At 42.7% G+C, this 14,914-nt stretch overlaps 5 protein-coding genes across 5 annotated transcripts; 1 reads left to right on the top strand and 4 right to left on the bottom strand.

Annotated features, from left to right (window-relative positions):
• The first annotated feature begins 3,429 nt into the window (after positions 1-3,429).
• On the top strand, positions 3,430-4,389 carry LOC125772164 (brachyurin-like). Its single transcript, XM_049443609.1, has one exon. The coding sequence runs from the start codon at positions 3,454-3,456 to the stop codon at positions 4,354-4,356; it is 903 nt and encodes a 300-aa protein (XP_049299566.1). The 5' UTR covers positions 3,430-3,453; the 3' UTR covers positions 4,357-4,389.
• Positions 4,390-5,892: 1,503 nt separating this feature from the next.
• LOC125772165 (brachyurin-like) lies at positions 5,893-6,888 on the bottom strand. The gene has a single exon (XM_049443610.1). It carries the CDS (start codon positions 6,865-6,867, stop codon positions 5,965-5,967), a length of 903 nt encoding a protein of 300 aa, XP_049299567.1. The 5' UTR covers positions 6,868-6,888; the 3' UTR covers positions 5,893-5,964.
• Positions 6,889-8,847: 1,959 nt separating this feature from the next.
• On the bottom strand, positions 8,848-10,462 carry LOC125772168 (brachyurin-like). Its single transcript, XM_049443617.1, has one exon. The coding sequence runs from the start codon at positions 9,781-9,783 to the stop codon at positions 8,890-8,892; it is 894 nt and encodes a 297-aa protein (XP_049299574.1). The 5' UTR covers positions 9,784-10,462; the 3' UTR covers positions 8,848-8,889.
• A 71-nt stretch (positions 10,463-10,533) lies between these two features.
• LOC125772169 (brachyurin-like) lies at positions 10,534-12,764 on the bottom strand. Its single transcript, XM_049443618.1, has one exon. The coding sequence runs from the start codon at positions 11,966-11,968 to the stop codon at positions 11,078-11,080; it is 891 nt and encodes a 296-aa protein (XP_049299575.1). The 5' UTR covers positions 11,969-12,764; the 3' UTR covers positions 10,534-11,077.
• Positions 12,765-13,293: 529 nt separating this feature from the next.
• On the bottom strand, positions 13,294-14,277 carry LOC125772167 (brachyurin-like). The gene has a single exon (XM_049443616.1). The coding sequence runs from the start codon at positions 14,243-14,245 to the stop codon at positions 13,352-13,354; it is 894 nt and encodes a 297-aa protein (XP_049299573.1). The 5' UTR covers positions 14,246-14,277; the 3' UTR covers positions 13,294-13,351.
• Positions 14,278-14,914: the final 637 nt, after the last annotated feature.

A 14,914-nucleotide genomic window follows, 5' to 3' on the forward strand; every position in this document is an offset into this window, starting at 1 on the left:
TCGACCACAGGTTAAAGATTGGCGATCCGTTGGATACGGACCGAGTTATAGGCAAAACTTGGTGCAAAAATGAGCCGTAGTAAATTTTCACGTTTTTGATTTTTTTCATTTTTTTATTATTTTTCACTCTTTTTTTTATTTAAAGCATTACTTAAGTGAAAAGAAACACATTGCAACCAATTGGCATTAAAATAAATCAATTTAATTTTTTTTGCAAAATTTCCCAAAAAAAACGTAAGGGGTAAGCCTTATGAAATTTTCGAGTTGAAAATTTTTTTAAAATTTTTTTCTGATTTTTTATTATTTTTTTAATTTAAAGCATTATTTGAGTGAAAAGAAACACATTGCAACAAATTCGCATTAAAATATATCACATTTGAAAATTTTGCTAAATTGCTGAAAAATGAAGAATTTTTTACATTTTCTCAAACAGGATAAGGAACTTTGTTCCTCGAATAACTTCCGGCACGGACATCTGAGAGCATGGTCGTCTAAGAAGAAAATATAGCCATTGGTGCCATCTATTGACCACAGGTTAAAGATTGGCGATCCGTTGGATACCGACCGAGTTATAGGCAAAAGTTGCAGCAAAAATGAGGAAAATTTTACATTTTCTCAAACAGGGTATGGAATTTGGTTCCTCGAATAACTTCCGGCACGGACATCTGAGGGCATGGCTGTCCAAGAAGAAAATGTAGCCATTGGTGCCATCTATCGACCACAGGTTAAAGATTGGCGATCCGTTGGATACCGACCGAGTTATAGGCAAAACTTGGTGCAAAAATGAGCCTTATGAAATTTTCATGTTTTTGAATTTTTTGATTTTTTTATTATTTTTCACTCTTTTTTTTATTTAAAGCATTACTTAAGTGAAAAGAAACACATTGCAACCAATTGGCATTAAAATAAATCAATTTATTTTTTTTTGCAAAATTTCCCAAAAAAAACGTAAGGGGTAAGCCTTATGAAATTTTCGAGTTGGAAATTTTTTTAAAATTTTTTTCTGATTTTTTATTATTTTTTTAATTTAAAGCATTATTTGAGTGAAAAGAAACACATTGCAACAAATTTGCATTAAAATATATCACATTTATAAATTTTGCTAAATTGCTCAAAAATGAGAAAAAATTTACATTTTCTCAAACAGGGTAAGGAACATTGTTCCTCGAATAACTTCCGGCATGGACACCTGAGAGCATGGCTGTCCAAGAAGAAAATGTAGCCATTGGTGTCATCTATCGACCAAAGGTTAAAGATTGGCGATTCGTTGGATACGGACCGAGTTATAGGCAAAACTTGGTGCAAAAATGAGGAAAATTTTACATTTTCTTAAACAGGGTATGGAACTTGGTTCCTCGAATAACTTCCGGTACGGACACCTGAGAGCATGGCTGTTCAAGAAGAAAATGTAGCCATTGGTGCCATCTATCGACCACAGGTTAAAGATTGGCGATCCGTTGGATACGGACCGAGTTATAGGCAAAACTTGGTGCAAAAATGAGCCTTAGTAAATTTTCATGATTTTGATTTTTTTCATTTTTTTATTATTTTTCACTCTTTTTTTTATTTAAAGCATTACTTAAGTGAAAAGAAACACATTGCAACCAATTGGCATTAAAATAAATCAATTTAATTTTTTTTGCAAAATTTCCCAAAAAAAACGTAAGGGGTAAGCCTTATGAAATTTTCGAGTTGAAAATTTTTTTTCTGATTTTTTATTATTTTTTTAATTTAAAGCATTATTTGAGTGAAAAGAAACACATTGCAACAAATTTGCATAAAAATATATCACATTTGAAAATTTTGCTAAATTGCTCAAAAATGAGGAAAATTTTACATTTTCTCAAACAGGGTATGGAACTTGGTTTCTCGAATAACTTCTGGCAGAAACATCTGAGAGCATGGCCGTCCAAGAAGAAAATGTAGCCATTGGTGCCATCTATTGACCACAAGTTAAAGATTGGAGATCTGTTGGATACCGACCGAGTTATAGGCAAAACTTGCTACAAAAATGAGCCTTAGTAGATTGACAAATTTATAGATTTTTTACATTTTTTTTATTATTTTTTATTCTTTTTTTAATTTGAAGCATTATTTGAGTGAAAAGAAACTTATTGCGACAAATTCGCATTAAAATTTATCAAATTTATAAATTTTGCTAAATTTCTTAAAAAATGGTAAGGGGTAGTAAGCCTTAAAATGTTTAACTTGATTTTTTTTTATTTTTTTTTTAAATTTGATAATCATTTAGTCGTTGGTCCATCAACAAACATCTGCAGAACCCTGCGATGATCTGCTTCATCAGACGAACACTACAGAACGAGTTCTTGGAGAACATCATTGCGGAACATCTTATACGACGACTGGTCAATGGATTGTCTGACTCGACACTACTTGAGAACAGCGAAACTCCATCCACAAACGATTAAGACGCAGTTGACGTTCGAATAAAGGATGTTCATTAAGCTACAGACCTCTAGCACGCTAACGGCTCTTGGGTCAAGATTTTCATTGATGACGACCAAAGGCTGCTACGGGAGCCTCCATTCGGGATGGAACGAAAGGCATTGGATGCCTCCAGAATGATGGTTTACGAGTTCTACCACAACTTCATTGTTGTACAACGATTTAGACTCGCTACGATACGCTCTAGTGGCCTGCTAATGTTCACATAACAAAATAACGGACAATACAGCCTTTTAAAATCTTTTTAAGTCTAACACATAGAGTAATAGTGAATTAATGAGAAAATGGATAGTAGGAAAATTAAGCTCGGCCGTATGCGAAATAATGGACTCCTACAGCAGAGTAATAAAGACAACACGTGGGGCTGTTAGACCTGATCGCTACGTTGTATGACGACTACGTGCCACAATTAAAATCTAAATGTTCCCAATCATAGACAGATCCAACCGGTTCGATGTTGATAAAGCTCTTCGTACCTTGATAGTATGAAATCAAAACAAAAAAGGTTCGACCATCCACAAATGGATGTGATAAAGTCCGTGTTATCGAAGGAATTAAGCGTGGGATTGTTAAACCTTTTATTGATCTGGGAGCGCAGCGAAATCTTATCGAGTTTGTAGATCGACGGTAATGAATATTTGGGCAAACCATCTACAGGTGGAAGTGGTGAGACAGAAGGTGATAATAATTTTGTTTTTCAATAACCATCTTATCTCAAACCTTAACGGTTCGCATGCATTTTGGGAGTTGAGAATTGCAAATTGCTAGCATGTGAAGCAATTCTAACTCTTGTTTTCTCTTCAAAGCTTTGCGTCTTATCATGCAACGGAACGATTGGGAGCCATACTTTTGACCTACTCATAAATTGTTAGATTGATTATCGGTTGGTTTTGCACTTAACCACTCGTATCTACGGATAAAGGTGAGTTGAAGCTTTGCTATAAAAACGACCGACGCTTGCCTTGATTTACATTATTGTGCGTCAAGATGAAAACCGCCGTGCTTCTTGTTGGTCTTCTGGCCGTTGCCAGCGCCGAATGGATCGATATCGATTGGTCCACGGTGCGCCCGATCGAGGAGTTCGATCACTACTGGGAACGTCTGCCAGCTGAGATGCAGATCTACCGTAAGATGATGCCTTCGCATCGTGTCACCAATGGCCAGGAAGCTACTCCCGGTCAGTTCCCGTATCAGATTGCTCTGTTGAGTGAATTTGCCACCGGAACCGGTCTGTGCGGAGGAACCGTCTTGACCAACAACTTCATCCTGACCGCTGCTCACTGCGTCGTGTCCGGTGCTTCAACTCTGGCCAGCGGAGGTACTGCCATCATGGGAGCTCACAACCGTAACGTCCAGGAGGCTACTCAACAGCGTATCCGTTTCTCGAGCGGTGGAATTATCCGTCATCCGCAGTACACCACGACCAACATCCGTAACGACATCGCCGTCGTCCGTCTGAACTCTCCGATCACCTTCAACGCTCGTGTACAACCGGCCCGTCTGCCTGCCCGCTCTGACTCTCGTCAGTTCGGTGGATTTACCGGAACCGTGTCCGGATTCGGACGCACTTCAGATGGTAGCCAAGCTACCTCGGCTGTTGTCCGTTTTGCCAGAAATCCAGTCATGAGCAACGCTGATTGCATTGCTCGCTGGAACACTGCCCTGATTCAGCCCCAGAACGTGTGCCTGAGCGGAGAAGGAGGTCGCTCGTCGTGTAACGGAGACTCCGGTGGTCCACTCACCGTCCAGGATGGTGGAAGCCTCCAGATCGGTGTTGTGTCGTTCGGATCTGCTGCCGGTTGCTCCATCGGTATGCCGTCAGTGTATGCTCGTGTTTCGTTCTTCCTCGGCTGGATTGAGGCCAACTCTGACTTCACTGCGCGCCCTTAAATTACAATACAATAAACTATAAAATGTAATGAATGTTATCAAATGTATTTATTTATGTATTTATTAATGTATTTATCATTTATAGTTGATTTAAACAAAACGATAAACCAAATCAGAGTTGTTAAACTCACGAAGTACTAAGTGTAAAATATTGGCTTAGTCCATATTACAGACTTTTGTTACAAACGCAGCGATGTCTCGATGGAATACATATATCCAGTCTACGAGCACATTGTACACATCTAAGTCTTGAGTCTTGACAAAATGTTACCGAGAATCCCTTCATGATGAGGTGTATGTCCAGCATTTCTCTGAAATGTTGAGCATTGTAAGGAAATCTGTCACATTGGCGCCATCTGTTGGAAATATTTAATGTACTAAAATACCTTGAAATCGCTATGTGTGATTTTCAGACGTGATATGAACTATTGTGTGGGTAATTTTATCAAACCAGTGTTATCAACCCTATTCATGGATCGGGATAGTGATCCGGACCAATAAAATAGCTTTGATAACTCCGTCTAGCCACCTTATAATTTCGAAACTCCATAGTGAATGGCCACCTCCGGCAACAGAACCACCTCCCCTAAAGATCACTGAGACACATCTGTGGTACTGTGTGGGAATCCAGCTTTCAGGGCCATTATTTACTAATCCAATACAAGGAATTCGAAAAAGACATTTTAGACTGTATATGGCAATATGTATAAAACAACAACAATAGTAACGAACAACCTTCATGGTGATGAAATCCTCTAATCATTTAGGAAGGCCGTAATTCAAGGCTCTGGCCTGTAATCGGGGGTAATATAATGGATTAACGCGCTGCGAATATCAACCCACACAACTTTCGTCGCATTAGGTTTTGTAACCAAAGCGTATCTGTCCAAAGAAAGGTTATTGTGGCACAAAGATAAGAACTGGTGGCATCATATCTTATCGATCCCGTGGGAAGAATTCGGCACCACGCGCAATTTTCACTGACCGCTCGCTTGACGATTGTAGGCAGTGTGCTTCAATTTTCATTGGATAAGAAATGTTTCACACAAGCATTTTCCTATAAAAGCACGAAACTTCTACTTCAATTTACTGGTTGTCAAGTTCAAGAACCTTCGTGCTTCTTCGTACGTGCAACGATGAGTCTGGTGACCCATTTCCATCATTCAGACAGACGAAAATCCACCATTTAGTTCAGGTGAATTGAATAACATTTTGTATACTTTTAGGCGTACTATTCTAATTCACAATCCAAGGAAAAAAAACGAGTCTCGAGGCGCCTATCGTTACTTGAAGGCAGTCCCATGTTCACGTTATTGTACAAAGCTCTTTTGAAATTAGTCACTCACCGGCATTCCCCACGCCGCGCTGGCGATCGGTCGAAGTGGACGAGGAAAAGAAAAAATCCCTGTTTTAAGCTTGTTGACAGCGCGATCATCTTTAGGACCTCCGAGAAACTTGATCCTCCACTGATCACCATACGTAAAATATTCCTTAAAGGTACGTCAACCAGTGTACGTAGTTTCAACAAACTAATAGACGATTTCATTAAACAAAATTAGCTTTTATTTAAATCTTTCCTTACATCTCTCATATCGCAGATTGTTTGTTTTATGCACCAGCCACAAAGTCAGAGTTGGACTCGATGAAGTCCAGGAAGAAGGACACACGAGCGTACACCGATGGCATACCGACCGAACATCCAGCAGCAGATCCGAACGACACAACACCAATCTGGAGGCTTCCACCATCCTGGACGGCAAGCGGGCCACCGGAGTCACCGTTGCAGGCCGAGCGACCACCCTCACCGCTCAGGCACACGTTCTGGGGCTCAATGAGAACACTGTTCCAGCTGGCAATACAGTCAGCGTTGGTCATGATAGGGTTAGTCGTGAACATCACAACAGGTGAGGTAGCCTGGCTGGCATCGGAGGTACGTCCAAAGCCGGATACAGTTCCAAGGAAACCACCGAACTGGCGAGTATCAGAACGGGCGGGCAGACGGACCGGTTGTACCCGTTCGTTGAAGACGATCGGTGCATCCAGACGAACCACGGCAATGTCATTGCGAATGTTGGCGGAAGTGTAGAATGGATGAGGAATAACTCCTGGCCCGGAGAACCGAATACGCTGCTGGGTTGCTTCCACCTCGTTGCGGTTGTGTGCGCCAATGATGGCAGTACCTCCAGTAGCCAAAATACCGGCCGTTCCAACCACGCAGTGAGCAGCGGTCAGGATGAAGTTGTTGGTCAAGACGGAACCACCGCACAGACCGCTCGTAATGACGAACTCGCTCAGCAGAGCAATCTGGTACGGGAACTGACCGGGAGTAGCTTCCTGGCCATTGGTGACACGATGCGAGGGAAGCATCTTACGGTAGATCTGCATCTCAGCTGGCAGACGCTCCCAGTAGTGATCGAACTCCTCGATCGGGCGCACGTTGGACCAATCGATATCGATCCATTCGGCGCTGGCAACGGCCAGGAGACCAACAAGAAGCACGGCGGTTTTCATCTTGAAACTGAATGTGATACTTTCTGTAGACCACCTTCTTATATACGAAAACCATGCAACCTTCGTGTTGTTTGGTGATTTTGTGATAACTTGTTATCTTCATCGAAGTTTCCACCGGGGCTTATCATGGGTAAATCCGATCAGGTGTTCAGAACAGAACATCAAATCATGCTCACACTGCACACAATTTCGTCACACATATCCGTATCAAAAGGAGTTGTCCATTACACTTCCTTCAAGATATAATGGTCTGGACGATTGGAAATAGAGCATGGTATTATAAGCATATGGTCAGCCCGGTGGTGTATGTGATGAACGGCGCCGGTCCACACGGCAGGACCGGGTTCAAATCCCATCCGGACCTTCCCCCCGTAGCAAAGACTGACTATCCGGATAAGTGGTAATAATAAGTCTAGTAACCCATAAATGGTCAGCATGATCTTAAAGGTCTTTAAGCCAAGAAAAGAGTAGGAGGTTAGTAGTATATTAACTATTTTCCTATTGTCCAACGCTATTCATGTTTAAAGCAACACACTTTTACTAAACCTCTTCTTATGTTGCGTACAATTATCAATTCCTCATTTACTGTAGGATGATCTGCTAGCTGTAAAACTTGCATCATCTTGCGGCAGTGATCTGGATCAGTAACTAATGCTTTGGTATTATTATGATAAGATAGGAAAACATAGCTTCTGGGAGCAAACAAACCTATCTCAAAAATAACCATGAACGAAAAATATATTTTTGCAAAACATGGGAAACCCCTGATTGCGTTATGGGTGTTTGTAGCTCAGACACAATAAGTAACAAATGATAAAATTACGCTGAAGCAATTAACTGATTGGCCGTCCATAATGTGTGCCGCCTGTAAAAATGGCTACGGTTCATTGACGCACTGGTCCTGATGTTTTTTTATTGTAGGTGTAACATGATGTAGCACAGATTTTGGGATACTGATAATCGCGGCTAATGCGTTGATAAGTACGAAATTGTTTGAAAACGTGTTTAGATGTACTGTATGTTTTAATATGGTCATCAGTACTATACAACATGTGCCTGCTGGCAGTGCTCAAGTCTGTGGAAATGATGAGCATTTGTGTCGTTCACATCTGTATTAGAGATACGGTACAGACGTAACATTTTGTTTATTTTTTTCGTTTTTCAAACCATTGCAGAAACCTGGAGAAAGACAAAGAAAAATGCTAGAAAACCACTTTCGATAGTGAAGTAAGATAGCTGATTAGAACGCATGGAAAACATTGATATATTCATCAAGTTATTCACACAGTTTGGAAACATTCTCAGGGAGTTACCAAAAATGGCAAGTTCCGACAAAACTGGCAGATGCCAATGGCACATATGGAGATGCATCAACTTGTTGTTGCTGACATGATTATTCGATTTTGAGACAATGTGCCTGCCGATTTTTGAGACAATACGATGTCAGAGAATCGTATATGCCGCAATGCTTCGTTGATGTATTCACAATGTACCGTATCTTATTTCCCTTCAAATGTTTGTCAGCATTATTTTGGGGATGTGTTCCGGGATGTATTGATACACGAAACTATCTCCTTCCGTGATATCACTAATTTCACATAACGATTGCCCACACTGTATACGCATTGTATCGGTACGGTATCCAATATTCAAAACTATTATCCACCTGCAAGTAATGATAAAAATATTGTTTTTTTTTTTCAATGCAATGCATAATTGGAATAAAACTATACTTCACACCATATCGGCTAACGATGCATGATGGATATGCTTAGCACCAACATGCTATGTGCTTAACACCAACAGACCTTACGCTGCAAGGTGGAACGCTGCCTTATCAGTGAGTACACTGTAAATAGGAAGATCTTTGCCTAATGTATTCTTGCTGACTCCAAGGATCCAAACGATCAGCAAAGATACTTAATCTTTGTCAAAATAGGTTAGGTTAACTGGTATAAACTTCAAGTATACATTTATACATTTATATGCGAAAATGAAAGGTTTTATTAAAAATTCCACAATTTAAGCGGCAGCAGTGAAGTCGGAGTTGGACTCGATGAAGTCCAGGAAGAAGGACACACGAGCGTATACCGATGGCATACCGATCGCACAACCAGCAGCAGATCCGAACGACACAATACCAACTTGGAGGCTTCCACCATCCTGGACGGCAAGCGGGCCACCGGAGTCACCGTTACAGGCCGAGCGACCACCTTCTCCGCTCATGCAAATGTTCTGGGGCTCAATGAGAACACTGTTCCAGCTGGCAATACAGTCAGCGTTGGTCATGACCGGGTTGCTGGTGAACATCACAACGGCAGAGGTAGCCTGACTGGCATCAGATGTACGACCGAATCCAGACACGGTTCCGGTGAATCCTCCGAACTGACGAGTATCCGAGCGAGCAGGAAGACGAGCAGGCTGAATGCGATCGGTGTAGGTGATCGGAGAGTTCAGACGAACAACGGCGACGTCATTGCGAATGTTGGTCGGAGTATAACCAGGGTGGGCAACGATTCCGGCGGACGTGAAATCAATGACCTGCTGGCTAGGCTCAGGAACGTTACGGTTATGGGCACCGATGATGGCTGTACCTCCGAGAGCCACAGTCGTAGCGCCAGAGATGACACAATGGGCAGCAGTCAGGATGTAGTTGTTGGTGAGCACGGAACCTCCGCACAGACCAGTTCCAGTGGGGAAGTTGCTCAACAGAGCAATCTGGTATGGGAACTGACCGGGAGTAGCCTCCTGGCCGTTGACGATACGATGCGATGGTATGGCATGACGGTAGATTTGAAGCTCCTGCGGGAGACGGGCCCAGTAGTGATCGAATTCCTCGATCGGGCGCACCTTGGACCAATCGATCTCGGCGTTGGCCGCTGCGAACAGAGCAACTAGTAGCACGAAGGTTTTCATCCTGACGACACTGAGTGAAGAAAGAACGTAGAAGCTTCTCTTTTATAGGTCCCGACGAAATGCAACTGTAGATTAACCATCTGCAGGCAGTCTTATCATTGGAAATGATGCAAAAATTCTTCCTGTTGGGTAAGCCCACTGTACGCACTACTGATAACACATGGAAAACTCAACGGGAAATACCGACAGTAGATACCGACTGTGAGTAAGCATGATATTTTTGGAAGGGATAAAATTAGATTAAAACTTTTATACAGAGCCTCGACAATGATGTGGCAAAACAAGAGCTCAAAGATGACGGGACAACAAGCAGCTTCTGTCACGAGTGACATGTGCGTATTGGCATTCGGATATTCGATGAGAGGATATTCGGCTAGAGTATCTGAGACCACTCTCCGTCAGGTTTGTGTTCTGTTCATTGCGATCGTCGCAACAGATTTAATGAATGAAAAAATTGTTTCAGGTTTTAGTTTAACTGCAGGCTGTATACTACATTTTTATTGGTCTAGATAATATGCAACGTTTGAACCCTTAATATGTTTTGACGTGCATCTCCGACAAATCACGTGAACGATTGCCCTTCATCAGCAATCACAAGGTGGTAAAGAGGAAAGCGTTCACTTCAAACCTTACTCTCTATCTAAACTTCTGGTATTATCATAATGGCGTTCAAGAAGAATAGTACAGGAAACATAGCAACGGGAATATTCATTGACAATATCGCTAGTAAATAAGACTCCATATTCCTTGACTAGCTTTAATAGAGTACCAAAAGATGCTTATTTAATCTTTGATATTAAAGTAGTAACCACCGTGTTATAATTGACATCTTTACATATAGTCTTTTTACATAAGTAGTGCCACTGAAAAAGATATGAACCTTAATAAATGAAAATATTGTCCTTATTCATGTGCACACACATACACGTTCAACAATGTCTCACCTCAATTTACTCCATCAGAATTTATATTTCATTAATCGAATTCTCAAGAGAAACCTTTGTGAAAGTGTCAGAGATGATAGCATGACTAGCATCTCTGAAACTAACGTGTTCAAGGATCATTCGTGTTGTGCATGCTCATGAGCTCTTCTGTCCACGGTGGACAGAGAATCCGCTAACAAAGAAGTCGACGCTAAAAGATCTACTAATCACCTCATAGAAGACCATACGTCACCATTATTTCGAAAGGATAACTACTACAAACTGTACTGTATTGTACGTTTAACAAAAAACAAATAATGTACAAAATATGATTATCCTTTTATGAAACGTATGCTTGTATTTTGAACATCTTAAGCAGCAGCAGTGAAGTCGGAGTTGGACTCGATGAAGTCCAGGAAGAAGGACACGCGAGCGTACACCGATGGCATGCCAACCGAGCAACCCGCAGCAGATCCGAACGACACAACACCAATCTGGAGGCTTCCACCATCCTGGACGGCAAGCGGGCCACCGGAGTCACCGTTGCACGATGAACGACCACCTTCTGCGCTCAGGCACACGTTCTGGGGCTGAATAAGGGCAGTGTTCCAGCTGGCAATACAGTCAGCGTTGGTCATGACCGGGTTGCTGGTGAACATCACAACAGGCGAGGTGGCACCAGTATCCGTGGTACGTCCGAATCCAGAAACGGTTCCGGTCATTCCACCGAACTGACGAGTATCCGAGCGACCGGGTAGACGAGCAGGCTGGATGCGATCGGTGAAGATGATCGGAGAGTTCAGAAGGACGACGGCGATGTCGTTGCGGATGTTGGTTGGATTGTAACCCGGGTGGGCAACGATTCCGGCGGTCGTGAAATCAATACGCTGCTGAGTAGGCTCGACAACGTTACGGTTATGGGCACCCATGATGGCAGTACCTCCGAGAGCCAGAGTCGTAGCGCCAGAGATGACACAATGGGCAGCAGTCAGGATGTAGTTGTTGGTGAGCACGGAACCTCCGCACAGACTAGTTCCAGTGGGGAAGTTGCTCAACAGGGCAATCTGGTATGGGAACTGACCGGGAGTAGCCTCCTGGCCGTTGACGATACGATGCGATGGTATGGCATGACGGTAGATTTGAAGCTCCTGCGGGAGACGGGCCCAGTAGTGATCGAATTCCTCGATCGGGCGCACCTTGGACCAATCGATGTCGGCGTTGGCCGCAGCGAACAGAGCAACTAGTAGCACGAAGGTTTTCATCCTGACGACACTGAGTGAAGAAAGAACGTAGAAGCTTCTCTTTTATAGGTCCCGACGAAATGCTACTGTAGATTAACCATCTGCAGGCAGTCTTATCATTGGAAATGATACAAAAATTCTTCCTGTTGGGTAAGCCCACTGTACGCACTACTGATAACACATGGAAAACTCAACGGGAAGTACCGACAGTAGATACCGACTGTGAGTAGGCATGATAGTTTTGGAAGGGATAAAATTAGATTAAAACTTTTATACAGAGCCTCGACAATGATGTGGCAAAACAAGAGCTCAAAGATGACGGGACAACAAGCAGCTTCTGTCACGAGTGACATGTGCGTATTGGCATTCGGATATTCGATGAGAGGATATTCGGCTAGAGTATCTGAGACCACTCTCCGTCAGGTTTGTGTTCTGTTCATTGCGATCGTCGCAACAGATTTAATGAATGAAAAAATTGTTTCAGGTTTTAGTTTAACTGCAGGCTGTATACTACATTTATATTGGTCTAGATAATATGCAACGTTTGAACCCTTATTATGTTTTGACGTGCATCTCCGACAAATCACGTGAACGATTGCCCTTCATCAGCAATCACAAGGTGGTAAAGAGGAAAGCGTTCACTTCAAACCTTACTCTCTATCTAAACTTCTGGTATTATCATAATGGCGTTCAAGAAGAATAGTACAGGAAACATAGCAACGGGAATATTCATTGATAATATCGCTAGTAAATAAGACTCCATATTCCTTGACTAGCTTTAATAGAGTACCAAAAGATGCTTATTTAATCTTTGATATTAAAGTAGTAACCACCGTGTTATACTTGACAACTTTACATATAGTCTTTTTACATAAGTAGTGCCACTGAAAAAGACATCAACCTTAATAAATGAAAAAAATGTCTTTATTCATGTGCACAGACACACGTTCAACAATGTCTCACCTTTTACTCCGTCGAACTTTATATTTCATTAACTGAATTCTCAAGAGAAACCATTGTGAAAATGTCACAGATGTTAGCATGACTAGCATCTCTGAAACAAAAGTGATCAAGGATCATTCGTGTTGTGCATGCTCATGAGCTCTTCTGTCCGCGGTGCTGAGTATAACTTCATTAGATGGAACAGCATCAGCTTACTAATGTATCTGTTGGCGCACAATTTGCGGCATTTAAAACATTTTCGCTTTTTCTGGATTAATCGCAGAGAATCCGCTAGCAAAGAAGTCGACGCTAAAAGATTTACTAATCACCTCATAGAAGACCATACGTCACCATTCTTTCGAAAGGATAACTACTACAAACTACTGTACGTTTATCAAAAAACAAATAATGTACAAAATATGATTATCCTTTTATGAAACGTAAGCTTGTATTTTGAACATCTTAAGCAGCAGCAGTGAAGTCGGAGTTGGACTCGATGAAGTCCAGGAAGAAGGACACACGAGCGTACACCGATGGCATACCGACCGCACAACCAGCAGCAGATCCGAACGACACAATACCAATCTGGAGGCTTCCACCATCCTGGACGGCAAGCGGGCCACCGGAGTCACCGTTGCACGATGAACGACCACCTTCAGCGCTCAGGCACACGTTCTGGGGCTCAATGAGAACACTGTTCCAGCTGGCAATACAGTCAGCGTTGGTCATGACCGGGTTGCTGGTGAACATCACAACGGCAGAGGTAGCCTGGCTGGCATCAGATGTACGTCCGAATCCAGACACGGTTCCGGTGAATCCTCCGAACTGACGAGTATCCGAGCGACCGGGTAGACGAGCAGGCTGGATGCGATCGGTGAAGGTGATCGGAGAGTTCAGACGAACAACGGCGACGTCATTGCGAATGTTGGTCGGAGTATAACCCGGGTGGGCAACGATTCCGGCGGTCGTAAAATCAATGCGCTGCTGAGTAGGCTCAACAACGTTACGGTTATGGGCGCCAATGATGGCAGTACCTCCGAGAGCCAGAGTCGTAGCGCCAGAGATGACACAATGGGCAGCAGTCAGGATGTAGTTGTTGGTGAGCACGGAACCTCCGCACAGACCAGTTCCAGTGGGGAAGTTGCTCAACAGAGCAATCTGGTATGGGAACTGACCGGGAGTAGCCTCCTGGCCGTTGACGATACGATGCGATGGTATGGCATGACGGTAGATTTGAAGCTCCTGCGGGAGACGGGCCCAGTAGTGATCGAATTCCTCGATCGGGCGCACCTTGGACCAATCGATGTCGGCGTTAGCCGCAGCGAACAGAGCAACTAGTAGCACGAAGGTTTTCATCCTGACGACACTGAGTGAAGAAAGAACGTAGAAGCTTCCCTTTTATAGGTCCCGAAGAAATGCAACTGTAGATTAACCATTTCCAGGCAGTCTTATCATTGCAAATGATACAAATTCTTCCTGTTGGGTAATACCCGATGGGTAAGCCCACTGTACGCACTACGTACACCTTTCGTTTCCTGATAACACATGGAAAACTTAACTGGAAATACCGACAGTAGATATCGACTGTGAGTAGGCATGATTTTTTTGGGGAGGGATAAAATTAGATTAAAACTGTTATACAGGGCCCCATAGATGACGGTGCATAACGGTGTGATCGAACACCCAACACCAACAAACAATATATGGCTAGATATGCATTTTGGGTTATGTACTATACCAACGTCGTACGACAGGAAGGCTTTCTATCGAACTTCAAGTCTAATACTTCTACTGTTGATTCTACTGATAAATAAAACTCCAACTGAGCGATAATGTATCTTGGGTATATGTGCCCTCAAAATAAAGCTCAAGTCATCTTAGCTTCAATATTTTCACGCATTCATGATACGAATGAATTGTAATTGATTATCGCCGGTAATACCCAGCCAAAAGGCCCGTCGATTCGTACAAACATTGACCGGATTATCTAAGGATCGATAAGCCGAACTTGTTTCATATAAAAGG

Source organism: Anopheles funestus, chromosome 3RL, assembly GCF_943734845.2.
Source record: "Anopheles funestus chromosome 3RL, idAnoFuneDA-416_04, whole genome shotgun sequence".
Classification (NCBI taxonomy): domain Eukaryota; kingdom Metazoa; phylum Arthropoda; class Insecta; order Diptera; family Culicidae; genus Anopheles; species Anopheles funestus.